This window comes from Ictidomys tridecemlineatus, chromosome 3 (assembly GCF_052094955.1).
Source record: "Ictidomys tridecemlineatus isolate mIctTri1 chromosome 3, mIctTri1.hap1, whole genome shotgun sequence".
NCBI lineage: Eukaryota > Metazoa > Chordata > Mammalia > Rodentia > Sciuridae > Ictidomys > Ictidomys tridecemlineatus.
Window position 1 is genome coordinate 146,790,391 of NC_135479.1, and position 26,363 is coordinate 146,816,753.

General features: G+C 34.2%; 1 protein-coding gene across 14 annotated transcripts in view; it reads right to left on the bottom strand.

The window, feature by feature from the left end:
* Positions 1–1,489: 1,489 nt before the first annotated feature.
* Stxbp5l (syntaxin binding protein 5L) overlaps positions 1,490–26,363 on the bottom strand; it is a 326,815-nt gene continuing 301,941 nt past the window's right edge. For 11 of the 14 annotated variants that reach the window (XM_078044145.1, XM_078044140.1, XM_078044144.1 and 8 more), the window contains 6 exons: positions 25,676–25,915; positions 18,891–19,251; positions 13,278–13,443; positions 10,718–10,829; positions 7,926–8,146; positions 1,490–7,187 (listed from right to left, as the gene is read on the bottom strand). In XM_078044145.1, the coding sequence (XP_077900271.1) occupies positions 7,146–7,187; positions 7,926–8,146; positions 10,718–10,829; positions 13,278–13,443; positions 18,891–19,251; positions 25,676–25,915 (1,142 nt within the window). In that variant the 3' untranslated portion in view covers positions 1,490–7,145. The remainder of the gene's footprint in view (positions 7,188–7,925; positions 8,147–10,717; positions 10,830–13,277; positions 13,444–18,890; positions 19,252–25,675; positions 25,916–26,363) is intronic. The other 3 variants (XR_013436856.1, XR_013436855.1, XM_078044143.1) reach the window with 3 other exon arrangements.

A 26,363-nucleotide genomic window follows, 5' to 3' on the forward strand; every position in this document is an offset into this window, starting at 1 on the left:
AATTTTATTTCCTTCTCTATTCTCCATCAGCAAGAAACCTGGCCCCCATACCTGTAATATCTTTACTTAATTGCTCAGTCCTTCCTATAAACCCATCTCTTCGTCTCCCTCCCTGTGCTGTCTTCTGTCCTGCTTCTGTGCGTGCCCACCCCTACCATTCCTGTCCACCTAAAAGACTGTCCTCTCTGTTCCTCTCAGCTTGCCCTGGCACCAGTTGTTGTAGCAGGCTGTTGTCAACGTGCCAGCCCCACTCTGTGTTGTAGACTTTTGAATTGAATGAATGGAAGGAGAGGGGTGGAATCTGGCAGTTAAAGGAGGAAGGACGAAGGAAAGATGAAGGAAGTAAATCAGTATTTCAAAGATTGAACGTAGGTTTGTGAAGCCTGCGTGATTGTAATTGAAAGATGAGGAACCAAATTGGTCGTTTTTGAGAAAACTCTGAAAGGAAGACTAGTGTTTGTAGTTTAAAGGATCTGTCTTTATATTTCTTCTTTTAATTAAAAACACTTTTAAAAAAAAGATGGGTGGGGTGGTACACCCTGTAGTCCCTGTAGAATCGGGAGGCTGCTGCAGGGAGATCTCGTAAATTTGAGGGCTACTTCAGCAATTTAATGAGGCCCTAACAACTTAGTGAGACCCTGCCTCAAAATAAACAAATAAAATGGGCTGGAGACTTAACTCAGAGTTCCTGGATTCAACCCCCAGCACAAAACAAACAGAAACCTCCACATTTTTGGGGGGGTTGGTTGGTTACTTTTTCAGTTTTTATATGGAAGCAATATGAAGAGGAAAATTGTGGGGAAAATTTCCTGAGACAAGTAGAAAGGATTTTGAAGAAAAAAGTTAGTATGTTAAGGCTACAGTGTAAATATAAGGAAAATCCCAAAGAGGAACTAAGTAACTGAGGAAGCCAGAGGAGCAGGAGAGCACACTGGATTGCTGGGTCTGAATTTGAAGAATGCTCATCGTGACCACTAGGTGGCAGTAGACACCCATAACAGCTTGTTTTTTGTTTTGTTTTTTTGTTTTGTTTTCCTGTTGGAGCAGAAAAGCAGCCAGGAAGTTAAAGGTCTGCATGTTGAGTATGTAAGTATTTCTTACTTTACCTTTGTTTCTTATGCTGTACTAATACTAAATTTATTTTCACTTGTATCTCACCAGAGATGAAACTTATTCAAAATCCTCTTTTTAAGTTTCCCAGCAAAGAGTTAACATCTAATTTGATACAAAATTTGAATGGCTATTTTTAGACTTTTGGATTAATAAATTCTATTAAAATCTATAAGGTTTGGGGACCTGGGTTTAGTTTTTTTTTTCTTTCTCTTTTTCAGTTCAAATAAATATGCTCTTGTACTCACTCCCTGCCTTTTAAAAACATTTATACTTTGCAAAACCATAGTTCAGTGTTTGCAAATGTCTTACCTTTGCCTATATTTAATCTTGGCAAAAATCACTAGTAGTGCATGACATCATGACATAAGAGAGCATCTATGTACAAACATATACAATTTTATTGATATCTCTACAGACTACAAGAATTTTAAGTATAGTCACAATTGCTGAGTGCAACAGAAAAATAGTAATTTGTCATTTTCTGAAAAGATGCAAAAATTCTGAAGATGAAAGATACATCAATGGTGTCATCTGTTTCTTATTTCCTAGAATAAAACATCACATAATTAAGTACTAAAAATTATAGGTTATTAGAGATTTTGATCCTGTGTACAATTGTCCAAAACCACCACCAAGTTTATTTTCTGGCTTTGCAGGTGAGAAGGGTGGGCCCAAACCAGAGGAGAAGCAGTGTCAGAGGAGATGACTCGCAATTTTTTCTCACTATGTGTTACTGCCCTTGATAGGTTGGGCTCTCCTTTTTGAATGTATAAGTGCTTTTGAGGCCACTGGAGGTCAGATAGTAAATTACAGGCATTCTTTTCCATTTAAATACATAATAACCAAGAAAATAAATCTAAGTGGCCTGGGAGCTTTTGATTGAGACAACAATCAAGAAGGAAGAATTGTTTTCCCTTTTTGTTTAAATCAAGTCCAATAAAATATACCTATAGCAGAACAGGTACCTGGTACCCATGTCTCCTCCAAAAGAAGAATGAATAATAAATTTGGACCCGATTTAGTAATGATTACTTTGAGAACTTCTATTGTCCAAACATTGAGAATCAGTTTTCCATTTAGCTTCACATGCTGTTTAATTTACCGTGATATTTCTGGTATCTTGTTTTGTCACATGTAGAAGACAATCAAAAACTTGGTATGTTTGAAGTGAAATAATTTATGGGCAAGTCACATATGAGAATATCATAGAATTATTAAGAGGTAATGGGGCACTGCCTAGTCAGAAACTCACACATACTTTTATTCTGTGAGAGGCACAGAAAAAGTATCAATCCAGTTAATATTGTATCTCTTACATCTGCTTTCCCAGACACTGGAAGGCTGGGACACTGGAAAAGGAAGACAAACATGTCTTCCTTCGATGGTCATAACGCTGGTCATAATCTAGTAGTTAGCAACTGTGGCTGGACACTGGAACCACACTGGGTGCTTTCAAAAATACTGATGTCTGGTTCCTACTCCAAGCAATTTTGATATAATTGGGAATTTTAAAATATCAAGTAATTATTATGTACAGCCAAGTTTGAGGATCCTCCTCTAGATAAATATATAAATAAAGGTATTTGTCTGTGCTTCTGTTCCCCATCAAAGCCTCTCCCGCTTTCCTCAGAATCCATGTCCCTCCCCACACACTCATGCACCACAATAGCACTTCCTCCTCCTTTTCCAAGTTAGACCTTACCTACCCTGAATTTCTTCCACTCAGGGCTATGTGGTTTGCAAATATGCACACTTAACTCATTCTGTTGACAACGATGCCCTCTGGAATGGTACATGTTGAGATGGTGCTCAATCTAAGCCCATGACCACTATTTGTGACACTTAGAGCACTGTGCACATGAAATGGTACCCATCTAAAAATGGAGTTGGGTGATGAAGACAGGTGAAGAAGCTGTGAAGGCTATCACATTTCTCCTAATGCAGAGAGCAAGACCTGATATGACCTGCTGACTCCTTTGGGCATTGTCCTCTCCAAATCAATGTGTTCAGGGCATAGTATTCTTTTTTCCTATGGGGCAGCTTGTGGTCATTTAGATATACTCTGGGTTGTCCCAATAATCCTAAACCAAAGAGATGATTTTTCATTTACTTTTCCAACCAATTTCATCTTTTCCTCAGTCCAAACATTTTATGGTCAAATATGTTAAATAACCTACTTTAATCTTCAACTAATTTCAGATCTATTCTTACTCTTTTCTCTCCCAGAGTTATGTAGATAATGGGTACCTTTAAAACTGCATATATGTACTATATAAAAAGGATTTTTTTCCCTTTGATTCTTTAAAAATTTTGTGGGTACAGGCCTAGGCCTGGATTTGACTTAATGAGAATCAATTCCGATAGATTGAAAAAGATTGTCTTTATGACTGAATTACTTGAAAACATCTCGCTTAGCTCTGTCACTGTCCTACCAAAGCCAAAGTGACCCTGATGGTGTCTGGAGCTCAATGAAGGAAACAAAGTCAGCAGTACTGTTTTTAAAGGGGATTAAAGTAAATGATAAATCATTCATTCTTCCTCCAAAGTGCAAGAAAAATGGAAAATTTACACGGTAGGGATTATTGCTCACATTATTCTTAGAACTGGGAAACAAATACTTCCATCTTCTCATTGACAAATAGAATGGAAAGGCTCATTTTCTGCTGGAACACTAAAAAGGGTTTATGTCTTGAGGAAGTCATAGGAAGGTAAAGTCAACTTGTCAAGACTGTAGTTTGTTTAGTCTTATCTTCTGACGCTACCTTAGCAGATACAATGCAGTTTTCAATTTTGATGGTAACCAAGGCTCAGGGTCATCTTCTGTATCTTTGTATTAGTTACTAGGAATATTTTTCTTAAGTTCCAAGACACAGGAAAGCAGAGAAGATGCAAAAAATTACATGGATCAACTGTACTCATTTTCCTAAGATGATGATAATGATGAGATGGTGGTGGTGAGTGCATGTGCGCGCATTGTTTGTGTGTGTGTGTGTGTGTGTGTGTGTGTGTATGCCAAGGTCAGTGCAACAGAACACAAATGTTCAAAGAGAAAAATCACATCCATACTAGATTCTTGTTATTGCTGTCTCTTTGAATTACAAAATAATTTTGATACAGTAAAACCTCATTAATTGAATTCTACTAGTCAGGAGCTTCTGGGATAAAGTTACCTTGCATTAAGAAAGGGCTTATAAAAACAATTTTGTAAGGACATGTAAACTACTTAGAAGAATCTGGTCTTTTTAAGCACTTCAGTAAATAGAAGTACCTGTTTACTTCCAAAGGATGTGCTAATTATATAAACTTTTGATCTATTTAATGAAGCTAGTGTTTTAAGCACTTCTATTGTGAAATGCTACAGTGTCCTTTTTGATATTTTCTTAGTGTGCTTTAAAATATGCTATATTTTTTCAATGATTCATAAAGCGTTCCTCAAAATTGTATTTTATTGCTTATGAACCACATATGTAATTTTGGGCATAATAATTTACCTTGCTAAGACAATATGTACTTATGAAATTCATTTTTATATGAGACATATATCACATATTTCACCATCTGTTTCTTTAAATGATGTATAATAGTGGCTCTCAACTTGGAGCAATTTTGGCAATGGCAGGAGACATTTTTGATTGCCATTACTAGGAGTTCTTACTGGTAACAGGGTTGCAAAAATCCTATAATACACAGGACAGTTCCCCCAAAAGAAAGAATTTTGTGCTAATAGTGCTGCTGTTGAGAAACCCTGATATACAACAGGTTAAATCGTGTGTGTGTGCGCTAGTGCGCACGAGTTTGCTGGAGTTTGAACTGAGGCCCTTATTTATAGTCAAAAAGTGCTCTGCCTCTAAGCTATAGCCCCAGCACAGAACGAGTTGGATCTTACTGGGAATTTCAGTGATATTCTTTAATTTAATGCTGCTATGAACTTAGTGTTTTATTCATTCCTAAAATAAATATGTCACTCTTTTATTTTTAAAATGTATAAATGATAAAGTGCTTGTCTAGAAAAAAACAGAAAACTGGGTCTTTGAAACTGACGGTACATACAGTGTGTTGCAATTTGGTGCCAATATTTTCCAGATCCTCACCTCAAGTTTCTTTATATTTTCACTTTATCATTTTATGTGTTATATCTATATTTCCAAGCTAGGTTTTGTTACCCTATGGCTATTATAGGAGTTTGAGAGATTAATGGAGAGGCTTTTTTTTTTTATGAAATCAGGAGAATTCAAGGATTCTGAGAAATGCTATCCTAGTATACATTTTCTGACTCTTTCAATAATCTTTGCTCTTTTCAAAACCATGGAGAATATTTTAAAGGAAGCACCACTTCTAAGCAAAAAAACTAAACAAATACTAGTTTTGGCTTAAAATATACTGAACTCCAGGAAAATGGTAAATTCTTAAACAGAAATGTAAATCAGTAAGACACTGATAAGTAAAAACCCAACAAGCAAATCTATAATATTTTTAAAAAGATTCTTTTTGAAGGAACAAAATATAAATTATAAGATGGGTCCTAAAGTGTGTGTGTGTGTGTGTGTGTGTGTGTGTGTGTATACTCCCATGACTTTTGACTTCCAGAATCATGTTAGTGATGGCTAGTGTCTTTATTTTGTTTTATCTCTAGTACTTCTCTGTTGAATCATGATTGAGAACTTTTATCATGTTAAGTATATTCTTTGCTCCATTGAGAGTTTTTAATAACCAATAGGTGTCTGGTGTTTATTAGCTTAATCAGGTAACTTATCTTAGTTGACCTTATTAGTGACAAAATTGTTGATTATTGATATGTATTTTGTTGTTCATAATGATGACTGAGGCCAAGACTGCAAAAATATCACTATATTTTAAAAAGATTTTCATTAATCATATTGAACCAAAAAGTATTTTCTAATGAAAGCCCTTATTAACCAGAAATGTAATAAATCAGAATCTCTTTCTCAAAACATTAACTGAGGTTTTACTGAATCACACTAATGAGAATGACCAGTTTGGTCTGTGAAAGTCAGGCTGCAAAAGCACCTTGGATTGTAGACCCTACTGGGTTTGAACAGTAATATACTGTGTAACTGACAGACAAGGATACAAATGGAGCTTTAAAAATATATCACTTTAGAAACTGAAATTGGAGTGTGTGAGATTTTACCCTTTGTGAAATCAGTTCTCAAAGCTAACTGCATTGTTCCCATAGTCTATTCCCTAAACCTGTCATCAACTCCCCTGCAGAGTACAAGTCAGGCTGAAAAAAAATGCTTTAAGGAAACCCAACCCTATATGGTTTATGACTAAAAATACAACCCATTCTGAAGGTGACAGAAACGGAAATAATTGTGTTGGGAATAATTTACTATACTGATAATACTTGATTATGACTAATAATTGTGAATGATGTAAAATACCAAGAGGGAGAAAAATGTTAATCCGATACCTGTCATAGAATTCAATAATGTCCTAGTAAAATGAAAATTACAGATGAGAACTCTGGGCTTTTGTTTTCCTTTTCAGTTGGGTATGGCAAATATACTTGAAATGCATTAATGTCTTCTAATGCAGACTTTTAAATTGTTGGGTGTGGCCCAATTTATAAAAATAGTTTACCATAATTCTTTTTTTCTTCTGTCACAACATGCTTTTTTTCTTTTCCTCTTAAGATGTTAATTTATCATGCAAAGATTTTTTTTCATTAAGTGCATTAATGCTTTTGTTTGTACAGGAATTTTCAAATCAAAAGGACTTCCCGTAGTTCCTAAATGTAAATCCTTAGCAAATTACATGCTAAGATGATAGCTCCATTCCACATGGGAAAAGACAAATTCAGCCGTTATCTTGGGATTTTTAACCAGGGTTCCAGCCTTTGGGTTGTACAGCGTCTTTGATAAGTCTCCTTTATGATAACTTCAGATGGATTGTGATGGAACATTTTATAGAAGAAACTGGCTTCTAGCAGTTGAATAGTGATGCTGGGAATAAATTTGGTTTCCCTGAATAATGGTTTCTCAAAGCAGGCACAGCTCTTCTTAGGGAGTTCAGAATTGGTACCATTTCTTATCCTTATATTTCAGCATTAACTGCAAAGAGAAAAACAGTCATCAAAAGTTGCTTAAAAAATCAATGAAAGTTCTATTTAAAGCAAGCCCAGATTGAGCTAATCATGACTAAGTAAATCTCAAAACTTACAATAAAACTTGTTTTATTTTGTGGGATGAAGTGCATGTCAGAAAGAGTTTTTTAAAAAATAATATTTATTTTTCAGTTTTTGGTGGACACAACATCTTTATTTTATTTTTATATGATGCTGAGGATCGAACCCAGCGCCCTGCACATGCCAGGCGAGTGCATTACTGCTTGAGCCACATCCCCAGCCCCAGAAAGGTTTTTTTTTTTTTTTTTTTAAAGAAAAAAACCAAACGTACATTAAATCAAGATATAAAGACTCACCTGACAGGAAATGATTTTAACGACCTGAGACAAAACGGAAGGTGTGGATTCCAGCCTCTACTGCTACCCCTCCCACCTTCCTGTGGGGCTTGCATCATCTACCTACACACTTTTTAAGCAGTTGATGCACAATACAGATCAGTGTATTAGAACCAATGGATAATTTTCTTTGATTATCCCTTGAGGTAAATAAGTATTTATTAATATATTTTACAGTATTTAAAAAAGTATTTCCCCAAAGTGGGGGAAATCATAATACTTGGTTATAGGATTACTCATGTGGCATCCTGTTTAAGCTTTCTTGAACAGGACTTACAGGTCTCCTCACTGGTGGTAACTTTAAACATTTATGTATTTAATCAGCTTACCTCGTGCGCATGTTTGGAAAATGCTTCTGCGCTGGTCATCATGCCTGCAGTCTTCTCTTCCAGCTCGCCTAGTCTCTGTCCTCTCTCATCAAGTGCAATCCGGGCGCGGGTCAGCTCTCCCATGACACCTCCAGCAGCGCCTTTCATCCCTTCTATACCACCTGGTCCAGGAATGTGCTGGGCAAGGCTGCGAGATGCTTTTCCTGCTGTAGCTTCCCCAACTGGAAATTCAAGACATAGCAATAAAAAATTCTGTCAGCAATTCAAATAGTCAAGGTTGTCGCCAAAACAAAATGCTTAAATTCTGCTGTCGTAATTTTCACTGGAGGAGTGATAAGAAAGAGAGAGACAGGGAAATATCATATGTCTCTATGTGTACACGTGTGTGTGGGTGTGTTTGTGTGTGTGTGTGTTTGTGTGTACATGTGGTGTATGGCACAACTGCATTTCTTGGCATGGCTGAATTGGAATTCTGAAAACATGAGACTTAACGTTTAGCCCATACTAATATCTGTTCCTGTCTGAGCCTGATAATTTGCTTACATTTCTGCCCAAGTCCTTATTCCAACCTTCTCTGTTCACCCTGATGTATCAGTTTGTAGGCCTCAGGTTCTCTCTCTTCCCCTCTTTATCCCTCTAGAGAATGGGCTATAAGTGATGGATATCAATTTACATATGTTGAAATTTTGTGACTTCATAAACGAGTAAAAATTTCCCAGTCAACTACAGAGTTTAGTTTAATTCTATTCTAAAGAGACAAAAAAGTTTTTATTAAAATCAGCTGTCTTGGCAGAAATTTAGTGAATATTTCTAATGATATAATATTGGAATAGAATCTAAAATTTTAAAAACAAGAGGCTTTTTGAGATATAATTCACATATAATAGAATTTTCCTTTTCAACAAAAAGCATACAATTCAGTTGTTTTTAGTGTATGCACAAAGTTTTTTGACTATCAAAACTATCTGATATTAGAATTTATTATGCCACAAAGAAACCTTGAACCCACTAGTAGTCACTGTTTATTCTATTGCTGCCCAGGCAACCACTGATCTATTTTCAGTCTCTATGAATTTGCCTATTCTGTACATTTCATATAAACGGTATCATAGTAGCTCAGTGGTAGTGCACTTGCTTAACATGTACAAGGCCCCAGGTTTGATTCCCAGCTCTTCAACAATCAATGAATCAATCATACAATATGTGACCTTTTTGGTTTTCTTGGATTTAGCATGATTTTTTTCTAAAGTTAGAACATGTTATACATGTTGTATCATGTATTAATATTTCATTCTTTTTTGTGGCCAAACAATATTCTACAATATGATAGCACCTAGATATTTTTGCATAGTTAAAAGTTAAAGAGAACTTTAATATGTGGAACCAAATGGCATATTCTGGAAAATATATTCTCATTTTGTCTATAAAAATGTTCTCTAGTATCTTTCTATTGATTTTTTATTATTGTTCATCAGTTTGCCTGATAAAATTTTAAAATAGTTTATTCTGTGACATTGATAGACCTTGCATTATGAATTTAAAAAATCTGTTTCCCAGTAGTGATTATAGGCAAGCAGATTAAACTTTGTTTTTCCAACTTTAATAACTGAATGTCTTCACCTTGTCATGCAGATATGCTCTACCTACAAAAGTGAGACATTTATTAGCTGGCTTGTTATTTATTTGAATTATACATATCATTTTTACTAAACTATTTTCTAATATAAAGTGGCTGATTTTATTCATGTTTAGAAAACATAAATAATTTTCATGGTACAGAAGGAAACAAATATTCAAACTTTTAAGATAGAAGTAAGATGGCAAGGATATTGAAAAAAAGGTATATACTATTGATGGGACTATAAATTAGTACAACCACAGTGAAAATCAGAATGGAGATTCCTCAAAAGACTAGGAATGGAACCACCATATGACCCAGTATTCCATTCCTTGTTTTTTATACAAAAGAACTAAAATGAGCATACTATAGTGGTATATGCATACCAATATTTCTAGCAGTGCAATTCACAATATCCAAGTTGTGGAACCAGCCCAGCTGTCCATCAATAGATGAATGGACATAGAAAACATGGTATATATATACACAGTGGAGTTTTACTCAGCCATATAAAGAATAACGAAATTATGTCATTTGCTTGTAAATAGATGGAACTGGAGAACATTATGTCAAGTGAAATAAGCTAGACTCAGTCAAGTTTTGAATGCTTTTTCTTATATGTGCAAACTAGAGAGGAAAAGGGAATAAAAAAGGGATGTTATGAAAATAGAAATGAGACCAATAGAGTACAGTAAGGGGATGGAGAGGGAGGGAACAGGGGAGGGCAGGGGGGGATGGACCACTATTGAAATCAACCAAATTACTGCTATGTTCATATAGAAATATAAAACAGTGAATCCCACTTTTATGTATAATTATAATTCACAAATTAAAAAAAAGAAGGAAGACCAGTAAGGGTAGACGATGGGGATCAGAAAAATGTGGCTATGTTTGAGAATTCATATAGATAAGTCTTTCATATTCTTTTTTTTAAAAAAAAGACAGGAGGGAAGTAATAGGGAATGTACTGGGAAATGAAACTGAACAAACTATGTCATATGCATGTGTGACTGTTACACGAATCCCACTGCTGTGTGAAATTATAATGTACACACACAAAATAATAGAAGAAAAAGTACGTAACCTAGAATTTGAGATCCCATATTAAACTATACACACACAATATCATGTCTTCCATTCTGAGATGCATTTCTGTAATTAGGAATTTACTCACAGAGCTCTTCTCTGTCAAATGTTTGTCCACTTCCACCGAACAGTCCCTTAAGAAAGCCTCTATTCTGAGCTTCTGGTGTCTCTATAGGAGTAAACAAATCTCCTAGCATGTCCTGTACCAAATTCAAAGGAAAAAAAGCATTATAAAACTAAGAATGAATTAACAGATAAAAAGGTAACACTGTGGTAAAAGAGTATATCATGAAAGACAGTCTGCTTTTCCTGCTGATTTTTGCTTTGCTCACAGTTCTTACCTTAGCATTTCTTTCTCCATTTTCTTTCCTTCATTTCTACAGTAACTGATTTTCTAAAATTTTCCTTTTTCTATTTTGTCTCCTATTGATATCTAGCATGGAAAATCAATATATTCACTCTCAGATTAATTTCCATGTATGATCAGTGACTACCAATTTAGATATTTGAGGCTTTTAAAATTACCACAGCCTCTTTCCTATCCTGGTTCCTTTCCCTGAACCATGAATGGACTTCCCTTAGAAATAAGAAGGCTTCAGTAAAGGCTAGATCTATTTTTATATTATACAAAATTATGCCATAGTTAAAAATCATTGAAATAATTCAAAATAGGTATGGCAAGGTCATTCTCAGTATTTGATGAGTCTTAGAATGACTGGGAAAATATCAATGCAAATCATCTAAAATTACTAAATCAGAATAACCTAGATTTGCTCTGGTTATCTTGCTTTTCAAGTCTTTTTAAAGCAGCACAACATTTAAGAACCATCAGTATGGAGGAAGAAGCCAAGACCAGGAGGCATAGGTTTGTCAATGAACTTCCAGTTTGACTAACTTCATCATCTCTCCTCACCAGCCCTGTGTTTTTCTTCCTAGAAGTCCTACTCTTTGGAGAGAGTAGCACCCTCTATTCAGTTTCCCAAGGCAGAAAAAATTCCTTGCTTTTCCTCTTCCTATGACTAATAACCCTCAAAGCCAATGGATTATACTTTATAGCTCTTGAATCTGCTAACTTTTCTTCATCATAACTGTTGGTTCCTTTATTTTGGGTCAATGCAATTCTTGAACTTTACTGTAAATAGACTCCCAATTATTCTCCACAGCTTCAGTTTTGCTTCCTCAAAACTAATTGCCATACTATCAACCAAATCTGTTCAAGTTTTTTTAATGACTTCCTGTTTATCCTAAACTGAGCATTTAGGATAAATGCTCAGTTCCTTATGGATCTTACAAGGTGCTCCCAGAGCTTTTCTTGACTAATTCTCCAGCACCACCCCTCAAATCTTCACTTCCCAATGCTGAACTTTCTTGGCAGTTTCCTGGATCCTGAGGATTTCATACCTATACCACTACTGTTTAGGATATCTACCTTTTTTATTCCTAGCCATCAATTTAGCTGAACAACTCCTACTTACCCTTCAGAGGTCAGTTGTGCCCACAATCTTTCTCTAACTACTCCTTCCTTTCTTTCTTTTTGTTTTTAAATATTTTTTAGTTGTTGTTGGACCTTTATTTTATTTATTTGTATGTGGTGCTGAGAATCAAATCCAGTGCCCCATACATATTAGGCAAGTGCTCTACCACTGAGCCACAACCCTAGCCCTCCTTTCTTCTCATCAACCCAAATGCACTTCTTTTGTCTCCCTAGTACTGGTGTAGATATATACATAGAATTTTCCATAGAATATTTGCTCACTTATCTCTCTACCTAGCAGACAGGGATTTGTGTGCTTATTGTTGTATTTCTAGAACCATGCAAAGTCCAAGACACACAAAAAAACTCCCTAAATATTTGTTGAATAACAATATAATGATCATAATACAAGATTTATATATTCCAGGCACTGTGCTCATTGGTCATCATCAATGACCTGCCTGCTCATTGCTTTATATAAATTCTTACCTAATTCTAGTAATAATGCTCCAAGGTAGCACATACAGGTAGGTTAAATAAAATGCCCAAAGTCACACAAAAGGGGATCCAAGCATAGCACAAATAATTCAGCATTACATTATAATGAATGATTTTGATTTTCTAATTTGTAAAGGTATTGAGCCAGTTAAATCTTGAAGATTCTCTTAAAATTCTGTGACCATTCTTAAGCAAGATTAGATAAGCTTTTATATCTCTCCTGTTTCTAGGCTGTGCTTACCACCATGTACAAAGACGAATATCCAATTCTAATCAGCATGGTTATTTTTGTGGCCCTTGATCAAGATTAAGTTTTTTTTTTTTTTAAAGCCTATGAACTCCCTGAGCTGGATACAAACTTTCATGTGTTCATACATATTTCCCATCTAGAAGGAAATAATTTTTTCATAGACACTGAACAGGCAAATGCAAGCGATAAAATAAAAATATTTAACTGTTAAAATGAAAGATCTTCATATTCTTTCTCTTTCTTATTATTTCTGTGCATACCTAGAACTGTACCAGAAGTTGGCAGGATCATAAAGAAGAAAATATATTAAATATTTGTTCTAAGAAAGGCATATTTATTGTGCAACCCAATAATATTTTAGCTTTTAGACATCCCTTTCATTTTACAACCTCTCCATTTAAAAAAAAATAAATGCACCTGACCTACCTGTAGATTATCACACATTTCCTGGCTGTATGTTAACCGCTGAATTTCAGTAGGAGAGACAAGATACAAAGCCTGTCCTTCATTGGTAAAACAAAATGTCCGTGCTATCCTCATGTCTGTCAGTGGCAAATAATTAACATCCAACATTGGGCGAAGACTAGGTAGACTAAAAGGAAAAAAGTAAATCCACATTCCATATTCAAGTTGAAAAAAGCATTTCCTAACATAAAACAGTAATTTAAAAAACATTATTTTATGGTTATTTCATTTTATTCTCTTGAAGGCTCAGTGTTAATAGGCTTTCACACAAATTCATAAAAAAAATGGGCTGGGCATGGTGGTGCATGCCTGTTGTAATTCCAGGAACTGGGGAAGCTGAGGCAGGAGGATGATGAGTTCAAAGCCAGTCTCAGTAATTTAGTGAGGCACATAGAAATTCAGCAAGACCCTGTCTCTAAATAAAATATAAAAAAGGGCTGAGGATATGGTTCAGTGGTGAAGCACCCCTGGGTATAATCCCCGGTGCCCCTGCCCCCCCAAAATAAATCATGGGAAAAGTTCTATCTTAATCCACAGATGCTTAACAATGCCTTTGAAGGGACTAGCAATCTCTGGGACGTTTTTGCAGCATTCCATGGGTTCTCTTCATATGATTATAGCCTTTGGTTTTGTCAGAAATGCTAGAATGTATCTGACTGCATACTTGGTCTACTATCTTTCTTTTAGGCAGAACTCCTGACTTTGAAGAAGTTTTACCACAGAGTGGGTTCAATTCACTGTGCCTGGGAATGGAGTGGCTTTGCTTTCTCTTCCTTTATTCCCTCTGAAATTACCTATAACTTAGGGCATCTGCACTGAAGGCACAATTAATAAATAAACCCAGCCAAGGCTGTAAGGGAATGAGAATAAGGTATCAATAATAGATCAGAATTTGTACATCCAAATGAATACCACAGATTTGATGTAGTTTACTCCACGGCTACATCCTAATCCTAATGCTGTAGCTATAAATTTGCTAAAATAGTTCTCAGAATTTCCTTTTGGATACTGTTGTTAGAGCCAGTTTTATGAGCCACTGAAGAAAATAAAACTACTTTTACCTGATTTTTAATCATACCTCTAATGTCAAAAGTGGGAGTGGGGCTTGTAATTAAATCTCAAGTTTTAAAATCATTCTACTAATTCTAAGTGTGCTCAATAATTTTAAATGATCCCAGATCATAAGACCAGCATCTCAAAAGATACTGATCTCCCTTATCAAGCTACTTTGTAACTACACTTTTAACCCTCAAACTTTATTTTATAAAATGGCACTTGAAATCTGTGTTATTGGAATAAGCATTTTCCTGAGATTCCAGGGCTACACTGCCCAATATTTTAGCCACTAACTAAATACATGTGAATATTATGCAGTTGATCCATGGCTAGTCTGAATTGAGATGTGTTTTAAAGTTTTAAATTACACTCTGAACTTCAAAGACTTACTAAAAATAAATTATCTGAAATCTATAAAAAAGATATTGTAATTAATCTGTTATAACCCTTCAGGTAGCTAAACCCCTTAAGATATCCGTAATTCAACAAAATCAGCAGATATCTGTAATTCAATCAAATTAATAGGTGGGTTGGGAGAGATTCTGCTGACCTTTCTGATAGGCTACATTGACTAGAGTGTGCAACATAATGAGTCAAGAAAAGAAAATTTGAAAAGGTACAATAACTTTAGGTAGGAAAAGTGAAAGAGCAAGTTAATTGCTAAGGATAGAAAACAATTAGCTTTAAAACTGAAAAGTGCCTTCTATTCAGAGGCACTTTAATAAAAAATAAGAGTCCATTAACCAAAGGGGGTTCTTAAAAGTGGCTATGTTTGAGAATTCATATAGATAAGTCTTTCATATTCTTTTTTTTTTAAATCATTATTTTGTTTTATTTTTATGTGGTGCTGAGGATGGAACCCAGTGTCTCATATGTGAGGGGCAAGTGCTCTGCCACTGAGCCACAACCTCAGCCCTCATATTCGTTCTTTCTGGGTACATTTGGACCTTAACAACCAATCATTAGCTGCCTCCACCTATCAGAAACTAGGACTTGAGGAGACTGGGCTCAGGACAGTTACATTCTGAAAGGGTCTGGAAAGATCCTGGGTATATACTCAGCATGGGAAAGTAAAGAAGACCAGGAACAGACAAATTAGTAGGATTCAGTTCTTCAATCCACCCAGCAGAGTACATATCATCATTTCTTAGCTATACACTATATATTACTAAAATAATGTCAAAATTATTTCTTTTTCAAATATTTTTAAGTAAACTCAGGAAAACATTATGACAAGTTTTCATTATGACATAGTATCAAAATAGCCACTATCATGTAAAGCAGCTTTTACAGAGGGAGACTGAAATATTATTTTCCCAATGACTCCTGATGTTTAAAAGCTTGTTTTTCATTTATTAAGAAATCTCTCACCTCATATAGATGATAGAACATATTAATTTAAATAGAATTTGGAGATATATAGGATAACATCTTAGAAATAATAAAATTTTACAGAAACAGGTTAAAATAATCATCATTAAGCTAAAATTCTGACTGACATAATTAAGATTTAAAGTGAGACAATTTTTGAGTGACTAAATGGTAGCTTAGAGAAGGGGAGTGTGTGTGTGTGTGTGTGTGTGTGCGTGTGTGTGTTGTGTGTGTGCATGAAAATAAACATCAAAACACACATAAATGTACAGTTTTTTTTCAAAACTGAGTTAAATGTCATTTTCAAACAAGACTGAAATACCTTCATTGGAAATATTTAAAACTAGTTTGAAAAAAAAGAAAAATCAGACAAAGAGAGAAATGATCAGAAATATACAAGAAAATGAACTGACCACAAAATGATCATTTCTCCCAAGTCTTTATCTCTAAATACTTCCCCATACCTCAAAATTTGTTCATGTCTCCCAAATTTAAAAATAATAAAAATATAGCACTGTCAAAGTCTAGTTTTAACCTTGAACTACCTTCCCGTCTTTCATCTCTCTTTTTTAAAACACAAAATTTGGGGCTGGGGCTATAACTTGGAGGTAGAGTGCTTTCCTAGCATGCATGAGACACTGGGTTCGATCCCCAGCACCATAAAAAATTAAATAAATAAGATAAAGCTATCGTGATCATCTACAACTAAAAAATATTTTAAAAAACAAAATTTTCTGAAAGAATAATCTATAATAGGGGTAAAGGACCAGATATTAAATGTTTTAGAGTCTGCAGTGCAAAAATAGCCGTGACCAATATACAAACAGATGGGTGTGGCTGTATTGCCAAAAAACTGCATTTATAAGTATCTGAATTTCACTTAATTTTCATATATCATGAAGTGTTTGACCATTTAAAAATGTAAACACTATCTGTGGCTTGTAGGTTGTACAAATCAGATATGGGATGGGGTAGATTTGGTCCACAGGTTATTCTTTACCAATCTCTCATCTATATACCTGCCTCAAATTACCTCCACCATGTACCTAAGACTTGCTTTCTTAAAGGCCATTAATATCCAAGTAGTGGCAAGATTTAATGTTTTTCTTGTACCTAAATTTCTTGACCTCTTTGCTATATTTGGCTATCTTTTGACCCCACCTCCTTTTTATTTCATGAAGTTATAATCATTCTGGTCCTTTCCCTTTCTTTCTAATGACTTATTCTCAATCTCCTTTGCTGCATGCTCTTCTTTCTTTCATAGTATAAAATGTAGAGATAGCCCCAAGTTCCTAAGCTCAGCTCAGTCTGTTCTTCATTACTTTTTGTACTACCTTTTTTGATTATCTCAGTCACTGTCATAACTACTAATGTATTCACACAGAAGACTTCCAATATGTTTCTAAAAGTCCAGACTCTATATTGCTTGATAAATTTCTGTTGGATGACATCTATACCTCAAATTTCAAATATTTATTTTCAATTCATTCTCAAACTTCTCATTATCATAACTTTTCCAAATGCGCCTGGCTTTCATATTTGCTAACAGTATCACTAATATCCAAATTAAAAAAATAACCTTAAGTTCTCTTCTAACCCCCAAATTTAACAGCTTCCATTACCTTTCATAACTAAACAGCTTTACACACAGCAAGTTTCCCTCCATAATCCCTCCCAGTTTCCCCTCCATGCCTTTTATATAGTTATCATTTCAATTCAAAAGTCAATCACAAGCTCCCCCTCCACAGATATTTCCTAATGAATAGAGGTTAATTATGTGCTTTAAAACCATATTTCTTCTATCAATTAGTCCTCAACAATTTCCCCCCATCTACCTCTCTAGGTTACTTTCCTCCCAATGACTCTTCCTTTATAATACATGCTTAACTATTCTATGGCTTTGAACTCCAGGGACTGATTTTATCAACAGAAAATTCAATTTCATATTTCCTCTGTTGAATTTTTATATATATATATATATATATATATATATTTTTTTTTTTTTTTTACAATTTTTGTGATACAGGGATTAAACCCACGGGGGCCCTCTACTACTGAGCTGCATCCTCAGCCCAATACCTTACCCTTTTTTAAAAAACTAATTTTTTATTTTGAGACAGGGTATGGCTAAGTTGCCCAGGCTATCCTTGAATTTGTGATCTTACTGCCTTAGCCTCCTGATCAGTTTGAGCCTTTGTGCCCAAATTATGCATTATAATTTCTTGTGTATGTGTCTTATTTCCCAATTAGATGGTAAGCTTCTTAAGGGTTAGGAATATATTTTGCTAATTTCTATATTGTTTATAGGTCCAGTACAATGCTTAACCATTTTAATGACTTTTGAACTAGGGGAGAATGAAAAAGAATAATAGTGACTTCTTAACTCTTCTTATTACCTGCTGAATTCATAAAGTTATAATATTTCAATGTCTTACAAATTTTATTTGATTTCACTAACAGTAGGATGAAATATACTGTTGATGAGCTGACAACTTATTTTTAAAGTGTATGATGATTTTTATTATATTTCTCAGTGCTGCCTCATTTTTTCCTACACTTTCAACCTCAAATTCAATTTATTAGCATGTAAAATGAAGTATGCAAATAATACTTTACTTTCATGTGTCCTAGAATAGCAATAAGGATCAGGTGAAACTCTGTTTAATATTCTTATTAGTATATCAAAATAGATTCTACTGGCATGTATAACTAAAGAACCAATAAATTAAAAATATTCTTTTATGAACTATATAGTAAAAGTAACAGCTTTGTTTCCCTGTAGCTTATTCATCTTTTATTTCCAGTGCTAGCATAGCATTTGGAAGCTAAATATACTCAGTAAATGTTTGTTGAATGACTATATGAGTGAGTGGAACATCATTCTTTCCTTAGATTTCTTGATGCCAGTTAAAAATATATATTTAATTCACAGCATTAAGCATTTTTTAAGGAAAAATCCCAACAGAACACACCACAAATCCCCAAACTCTCATCAGATTGTTAAACAACAAAATATTTACAAACATAATTAAACCATGATCTCAGGTTGCTTCTTGATAACATCTTTCACATTAATCATATACTTTTAAGGATTATACTTGCTGGTTTTATTATAATTACCAGATAATTTATAAAGAAGGCAAGTACCTCATTATCATGATATGCCCATTAGCACAAAAGCACGCCAAGCAGGCACTGTTGCACATGACCACCACATTTGCTTGCAGTATAAAAGATGTCTCGGTGATGTTATGAACATAAAGGCAAGTCTGAGAAGGCAGTGAGAAGACTTTGGCTTGTTTTTCTGAGCAAATTATTGTATACTGATGATCTCCTATTTCTTGGGATGAAGAGGAGTAGTTCATGACCAATTTCCTTCTCCAAGTTTTTTCATTTTCATCTATGGTATTTGGATCCCTCCAAACTTCATATGGAGGTTGCATTAATCCGCCAGTTCGGTCCATACAGGAAAATGTTAGTACAGCTCCTTTCAATGAGAGGAATGTACCTATAAAAACAATTTCACATCACTGGCACATACATTCTTTCTAAAAGAGCTTTTAATCATCTGTGGGCAATGAACATTTATATTATGATAATTTGTGTTTATAGTATCATAGTATTGCACAAATATACATATATCAGTAAATTTTTTAGTTCATCCATTGCATTAACTTAGAATCATAGAATATTAGGCCTAAAAAGAACCTAAGACATCAACTTGTTAAATTCTCTCATTTAAATGGGAAAACAGATCCAAGAAGATGATGACAGTTGGGCCAGATCACATAGCAAATTAGTGACTGAGCTCGGACTAGAACTCTGATTTCTTGATTGCTAATTCAGGATTTTTCATTATTTTATATCATCCACTTTAAAATCATTTTATAAAAGACAAATTGAAAAATGCATAACTTTCATTTATTGAAATAATTTCAACAGAAAAATAATTATATCATCTGATTCTCTTTTCTTATTTTATAGGTTCATTTACTAATATATGTTTCTTTTTTCTTTTTCTGACATTGAACATTCAATTAATGTCATGAAATTTCAATATCTGGAGTTCATGCTAGAAATTTTAATTGTATGAATGACAAAAACCTTTAAAAATAACTACCTTCAGCTCTCAGGCAAGCCTATGCATCTGAATTCAGAAAAAGTGTTCATTTACCTGGATTCTTCAAGGCTGATTATCCACACCAGATCACTATTTATTAGTGATTTTTACTGGTCTCAGAAGACTGTATTCTATAGAACTAAGGAGGTAACTTAGGCTGGACTATCCTCTAAACAGTATTCTACTAGCCCTTTTTTATTTTGTCCTTTCATATTATGTAGAGTAAGGGTGTTAACCCAGGCTAATATATTTCAAGTATATATGTATGTATATGTATGTATGTATATGTATATGTGTGTATATATATATATGGTATATAGTGTGACAGATACTTAAAAAGAGAGAGGTGGTAGATGAATACACATTCTATTTAGGAAGTACTTTTTCTTATAATTTAAACAACTTAAAAATTATAAAATTCAAAGTAATATTAGATGATATAACATCTCAGCTGTATTTTTAAATCTACTTGAAAACTAAATAACCTGTACAAATCCTAGAACTGAGAGGATAGGGTTGTGGGGTTTAGGTGCTTAGTATAGGGTCAAGGTATAAAATAACAGCTCTCTCAAAACCCCTTGTATAAAAAGATGCCAAAATGTATGCTACTCTGTAAAACCACATTTTCAAAACTACCTTTTCGTAACTACCTGCTACAAAGAAATTTTTCTAAGTAGTGTCATGGGTTATATAATGGCGTATAATTCAGTCAATGAAGACCATATGTATAATGGAGCTATAAAATTCCTAGCACCTAGTATGCTCCAGCCATCATAATATATTATTCATGTGGTTATGGTGATGCTGGTGTAGATCTACTGTGCTGCCAATTGCATAGGAGAGTAGCAATACAATTATGCACAGTATGTAATACTTGATAATGATAATAAATGACAATGTTACGGCTTTAAGTATTTACTATAGTACTCTACTTTGTCACTGCTTCAATTTACTCAGTCGAAAATGTTTACCAAACAATATGCTGTGTTATAGTGACAGCAGCCTCATATAATTTGTGTTTACTAAGTCTCTTGGTTGCATCAAGAGGCCACATCTGATTGACTGATGACATTAGGTTTGTGTAAGTATACTCTATGATGTTCACATGATGAAACTTCTAGTAATGCATTTCTTAATATAAACTTATGATTACATCAATATAACTATATGAATATCTTTGCATCCTTGATGTAGGCATGGCACAAAGTAGGTTAAAAAGTCAAGAAACCCATATTTTAGAAGATATTTTACTTATTCCCAGTGCTTATACACTGATGGCATTAAAATGACATTTTTTTTTCATTGAACTGCCCTTGTCAAAACTGCTGCTTTGGTTTCTAATTTGTTTCCTATAGCAGACTGATACTAATGTGAAGGTTTCTTTGCATCATCCCATGGTAATTAGGGCTCAAAAAAACCCTGGCTCAAATTACTGCTTTTCTGATTTCTGTGAGTAATAAATTATCCTTTGTCTCTGCCATAGGAGTTGCATACCTTACATCAGCATCTGTGAAACTGGAAACCTACCTTTATTAACTTGCACACAGAGTAAAATCTCAGAATCTATAGATCTTGATTCTCTAGAATGACAAAGGGAAGCCTAATAGGAGATACAATCAGAGAGACAGAGTGGTGCCAGATTATGCAGGTTCTTGTAGGATATGCTAAAGACTTAGACTTTTACTTGGAGTGATATAACTTAAATTTCATTTAACAGGATCATTCTTTCTGATGGGCATATTCTAAAGGGTGTCAAAGTTGGAAAAAAGGAGAGCAGTGAAGAGATTAACATAATGATCCAGGTGGAAAATAAATATAGCCCTCTTGAACTAGGTGTAACAGTAGATATAGTGAGAAATGTCAGGATCTGAGTACATTGTGAAAGTTATGCCAGTAGGGTTTGCTAATAAATTGTATTTAAGATAGGAAAGAAACAGAGATTAAGGATGATTCTGATGTTTTGATCTGAGCAACTTGAAGAACAGCTGACAATGGATATATAGGAATACCGTGGAAAAAAAGAGAACTATCAGAAGCTCAGTTTTGGACATGTTAAGTTTGAGGTGTTTATTAGATAACCAAGAGGATGTCAAATATCTAGATTCCTGTGTCAGGAATTTGGGAACAGGTCCAAACTATAAATATAAATACAAATAAAAACATATGATACATCAGATTATAAATGCTTTTAAAATCATGAGGTTGGATAATTTCTTCTAGGGCTTCAATGTAAAGAGAAAAGAGAAAAAGTTAAAGGAGTCAGTCTTGGGGCATTATGTTGTTTTAAATCCAGTGCAATGAATTGAAAGAACCAATAAAGAAGACTGAGAAGGAACAGTTAGGACCACAGTAAGAAAAACAGATAAATATAAAGGTCTTTAATCTAAATGAGTGTTATAAGGTAGAGAGAATTGGTAATTTATATAATAGATTGCAGATATGTCAAGTAAGATGTGGCCTGAGAATTTACGGTTGGATTTACTTATTAAGTCAGTGATCACCTATATGAAGGTATTTTGTTGAGTATGGGAGAAAGTATGATCAAAATGGGCTCAAAGTAGATTGGGAGAATGAAATTAGAAACAGTGAATATACTACAAACATTTCAAAAATGAAATTTGCATTAAAAAGAAGTGAAATAGGAGAATAGATTCAACAGAGGTTTTTCTTTTTTAGCGGGAGGAATAATGGTATATTTGTATGCTAATTCAGTAGAAAAAGACACATTTATTAAAAAGGAAATAGAGGAAAATTTTCTGGGTTGACATTGTTGAATAGGAGAAAAGGAGTATAATCTAGTGCACAACTGGAGAATTCTGTCTAGTTAGAAGCATAGAGTTTACTAATAGTAACAGGAGAGAATAGGGAGGTCATGGAGATATAGAGATGTTATTTATCCTATCCGGAGCTCTGCGTTACCGGTAATAAGAAAAGTGTAATAGATTAGTAGACAAAAGAGTCAAGTAAGGTTTCATTTGTAGGATCAGCATCACCTGGGAGCTTGTTAAAAATGCAAATTCTCAGGCTCTACCCTAGACCCTATTGAATCAGAAACTCTTGGGTGGGGTCCACTACTAATGTGGTGTTTTGTTAACAAACCCTCCAAGTGATAGAGAGAGAGAGAGAGAGAGAGAGAGAGAGAGAGAGAGAGAGAGAGAGAGAGAGAGAGAGAGAGAGAGAAGGTTTTCCTTTCTTGGGAGGTGTTTGATTACTGATTCCAATTCCTTACTAGTTATGGGTCTAATTCAGACTTTATTTCTTCATGATTCAGTCATCATAGATTAAATGTTTCTAGAAAAGTATCTGTTTCTTTTAGGTCATCCGGTTTGTTAGTCCTTTCTCGAGATTCTTTTTGTTTCTATGGAATCAGTTATATAATGTTTTCCTCTTCGTTTCTGATTTTATTAAATGTCCTTTTTTATTAGTTGGTATAGCTAAAGGTTTATCAGTTTTGTCTTCTCAACTAGCACCTTGTTTTGTTAAAAAATTGGGCTAAGGATTTGGGTAAACATTTTCCAAAAAAAAGTTAGGGGCTGGGCTATAGCTCAGTGGCAGAGCACTTGCCTACCATGTGTGAGGTACTGCGTAGATCCTCAGAACCACATAAAAATAAATAAATAAAAAATGGACTTTATTAAAAAAAAGATGAACAATTGGACAACAGGTATATGCGAAGATGCTCAACATCACTGATCATCAAGGAAATAAACACAAATCATAACCATGATGAGATAAAACATCACATTTGTTATGACAGTTTTATTTAAAATCAAAATCAAAAGACAACAATGTTGGTGAAGTGTGGAGAAACTGGAACCCTCTACACTGATAGTAGGAATGCAAAATGGTGAGACTGCTATGAAAAAGAGTGTGAAAGTTCTTCAAAAAATAGAATTAACATGTAAAATTAAAAATGTAAAATTTACAAACAGAATTAACATGTAATCTAGCAATACTGCTTCTGGGTATAAATCCCACAATCAGGATCTTGAGGAGATAGGTACTCCTATGTTCACTGTAGTACTATTCACAATAGTGAAGTTATGAAAACAACCTAAATGTCCAAGAGATGAAAGGATAAAAAAGGAATAGATACATACAATGTAATATTATTCAGCCTTAAAAAAGAAGGAAATCCTATATTATTCAACAATATGGATGAATCTTGAGGATTTATATTAAGTGAAATAAGCTAGTCACAGAAGGACAAATACTGCATGATTCCATAAAGGGAGACATTTAAAATTGTCAAATCCATAGAAACAAAGAATAGAATGGTGATTGCCAGGGGCTTGGAGAAGGGAAAATGGGGACTTGCTAATAAACTAGCATAAAATTTCAGGTATAAAAGACAAGTTCTAGAGATCTGATGTGCAACATTATACCTATGAATAATAACATTGTTATGGTTTGGATGTGAGGTGTCCCTGAAAAGATCACGTGTAAGACAATGCAAGAAGGTTCAGAGGAGAAATGATTGGATTGTGAGTCTTAACCCAATCAGTGACTTAATCTCCTGGTAGGGATTAAATGAGTAGTAACTGAAGTGGTAGGATGCAGCAGGAGGAGGTGGGAACCAGGGGCATAGCTTTGGAGTATATATTTGTATCTGGCAAGTGGAGATCTCTCTGCTTTCTGATCACCATGTGAGCTGCTTCTCTCTGCCATACTTTTCCACCATGATGTTCTGCCTCACCTCTAGCCCCAAGGAATGGAGCCAGCCTTCTGTGGGATTAGACCTCTGAAACTGTGAGGCCTCAAATAAACTTTTCCTCCTTTACAGTTGTCAGATCCTTTACAGTTGTCAGATCCTTTAATCAGAGGCAAAAAACAACCATGGACAGTACCAGTGAGTACTGGATGAAAAATAGATATTTCAGAGAGGGTGAATCCTAGAACAACTATTACAGGTCAGTAAGGGAATGGTGAAGGATAAAATTTTACTTTAAAATTGAAATGGCTTTCATCACCTCTATTTTTTCTTATGAAACTCCACTTTCACTTTTTATGTTTACTACTATGAATTATGACTTTCTCTCTTTCAATGGTAGATTATAGAATAAATTTGAACCCAGCCTCAGAGCTTTCTCCTTTATAATTAATAGACTTTATTTTTAAGAGAAGTTTTAGTTTTACAAAAAATTGAGCAGATGGTACATACAGATCCCATATATCTCTTTTTTCATTTCTCTGTTTTACATTTTGCTTTTGTGTAATATATCTATCATACTTGATGGACTGATATTGACACATTATTATTAACTAAAATTTTGAAAGAATAAAAACTGGCATTGAAACTTAAAGAAAAGACAGCTTCTCATTAAGTTGATAAGGGAAAAATGATAAATATTTTACAAATTAAATGCTAAAATTTAAATCTTTAATTTTTAAAATCACTTTTGGTCTGAGTTTGTTTGCTACAAATGGCAAAAAACTTCCCTACAAAATTGAGAGATCTGTTATATTAGTTCTGGGGATTGTTTATTTCTATCCTTGTGACTTAGAAAACAACATTTGTGCTAAGGTTTTCCTCAGTGCTTTTCAGAAACTTATTTCCCAAAGTGTTGATTAGGTTGGCAGTTCCACAATTTACTACTGCAGCAATGGTAATAACTCTTTTACCCTGAAAAATAGGTAAGTTACAATATGACAATGTTGGAACACTATATGATTTTATGAAGTTCTCAATAGTTCCTATTATACAAAAGATTTAAATACATAACCTTTGTCCTAAATCAATGCAAATTATTGATACTTTATATCTAAATTTGAAAAAGTAGCCACAAGGGAATGAATGAATAAAAACTCTTACCACTTGACAATACCACAACTGGCTCTGTAAACCTCTGTTCATCTGCTGATGGTAGGTTTAGGGAGATGATTAATACCATTCCCAGACTGGTTCCAACAAACAGACAAGGAGAGACAGTAGAGTCATTTTTCCGTGCAAAGGATTCCATGAAGTATAAAGCTGTAATTGCTTCTTTAGAATCTTTGTCAATACTGGAGATACTAGAGCTTCTGGAACGATTATATGAATTCTCTCGGTTTTCTATGGAAATTTAAAAAGACTAAAATGAAGTATCAGTGTATTTACAAAACAAGTAAAGTCAAATTTAATACATGAAAACCAAAAAGTGTGAAAGGAAAGAATTTAATTCTTCATTAATTGACTTGGAAGGTAGTTTATCCAGCTCACCAGCTTATATTGAAGGTGGAGAGACTGAAGCTGGAAAGCAGACTTAAATAGTCAAGCTTATAAGAATTTCTGATACAATTTTTTTTGCACTTCCTTCCTATCTCTCAATTGTTCAAAGTATTCCTAATGATTTATTGCAGTTCCCATGTACTGACAATATTATGGCTACTGACATAAGAGGAACAATTTGAAATATTCTGTGACAAATACATTGGATGATCTGGGGAAATTATGAGTGGAAAAATTAAAATTTTACCAAGGCTTTTAAATGCAAATAGTATTTTTCTGAATTTGTTTGAAT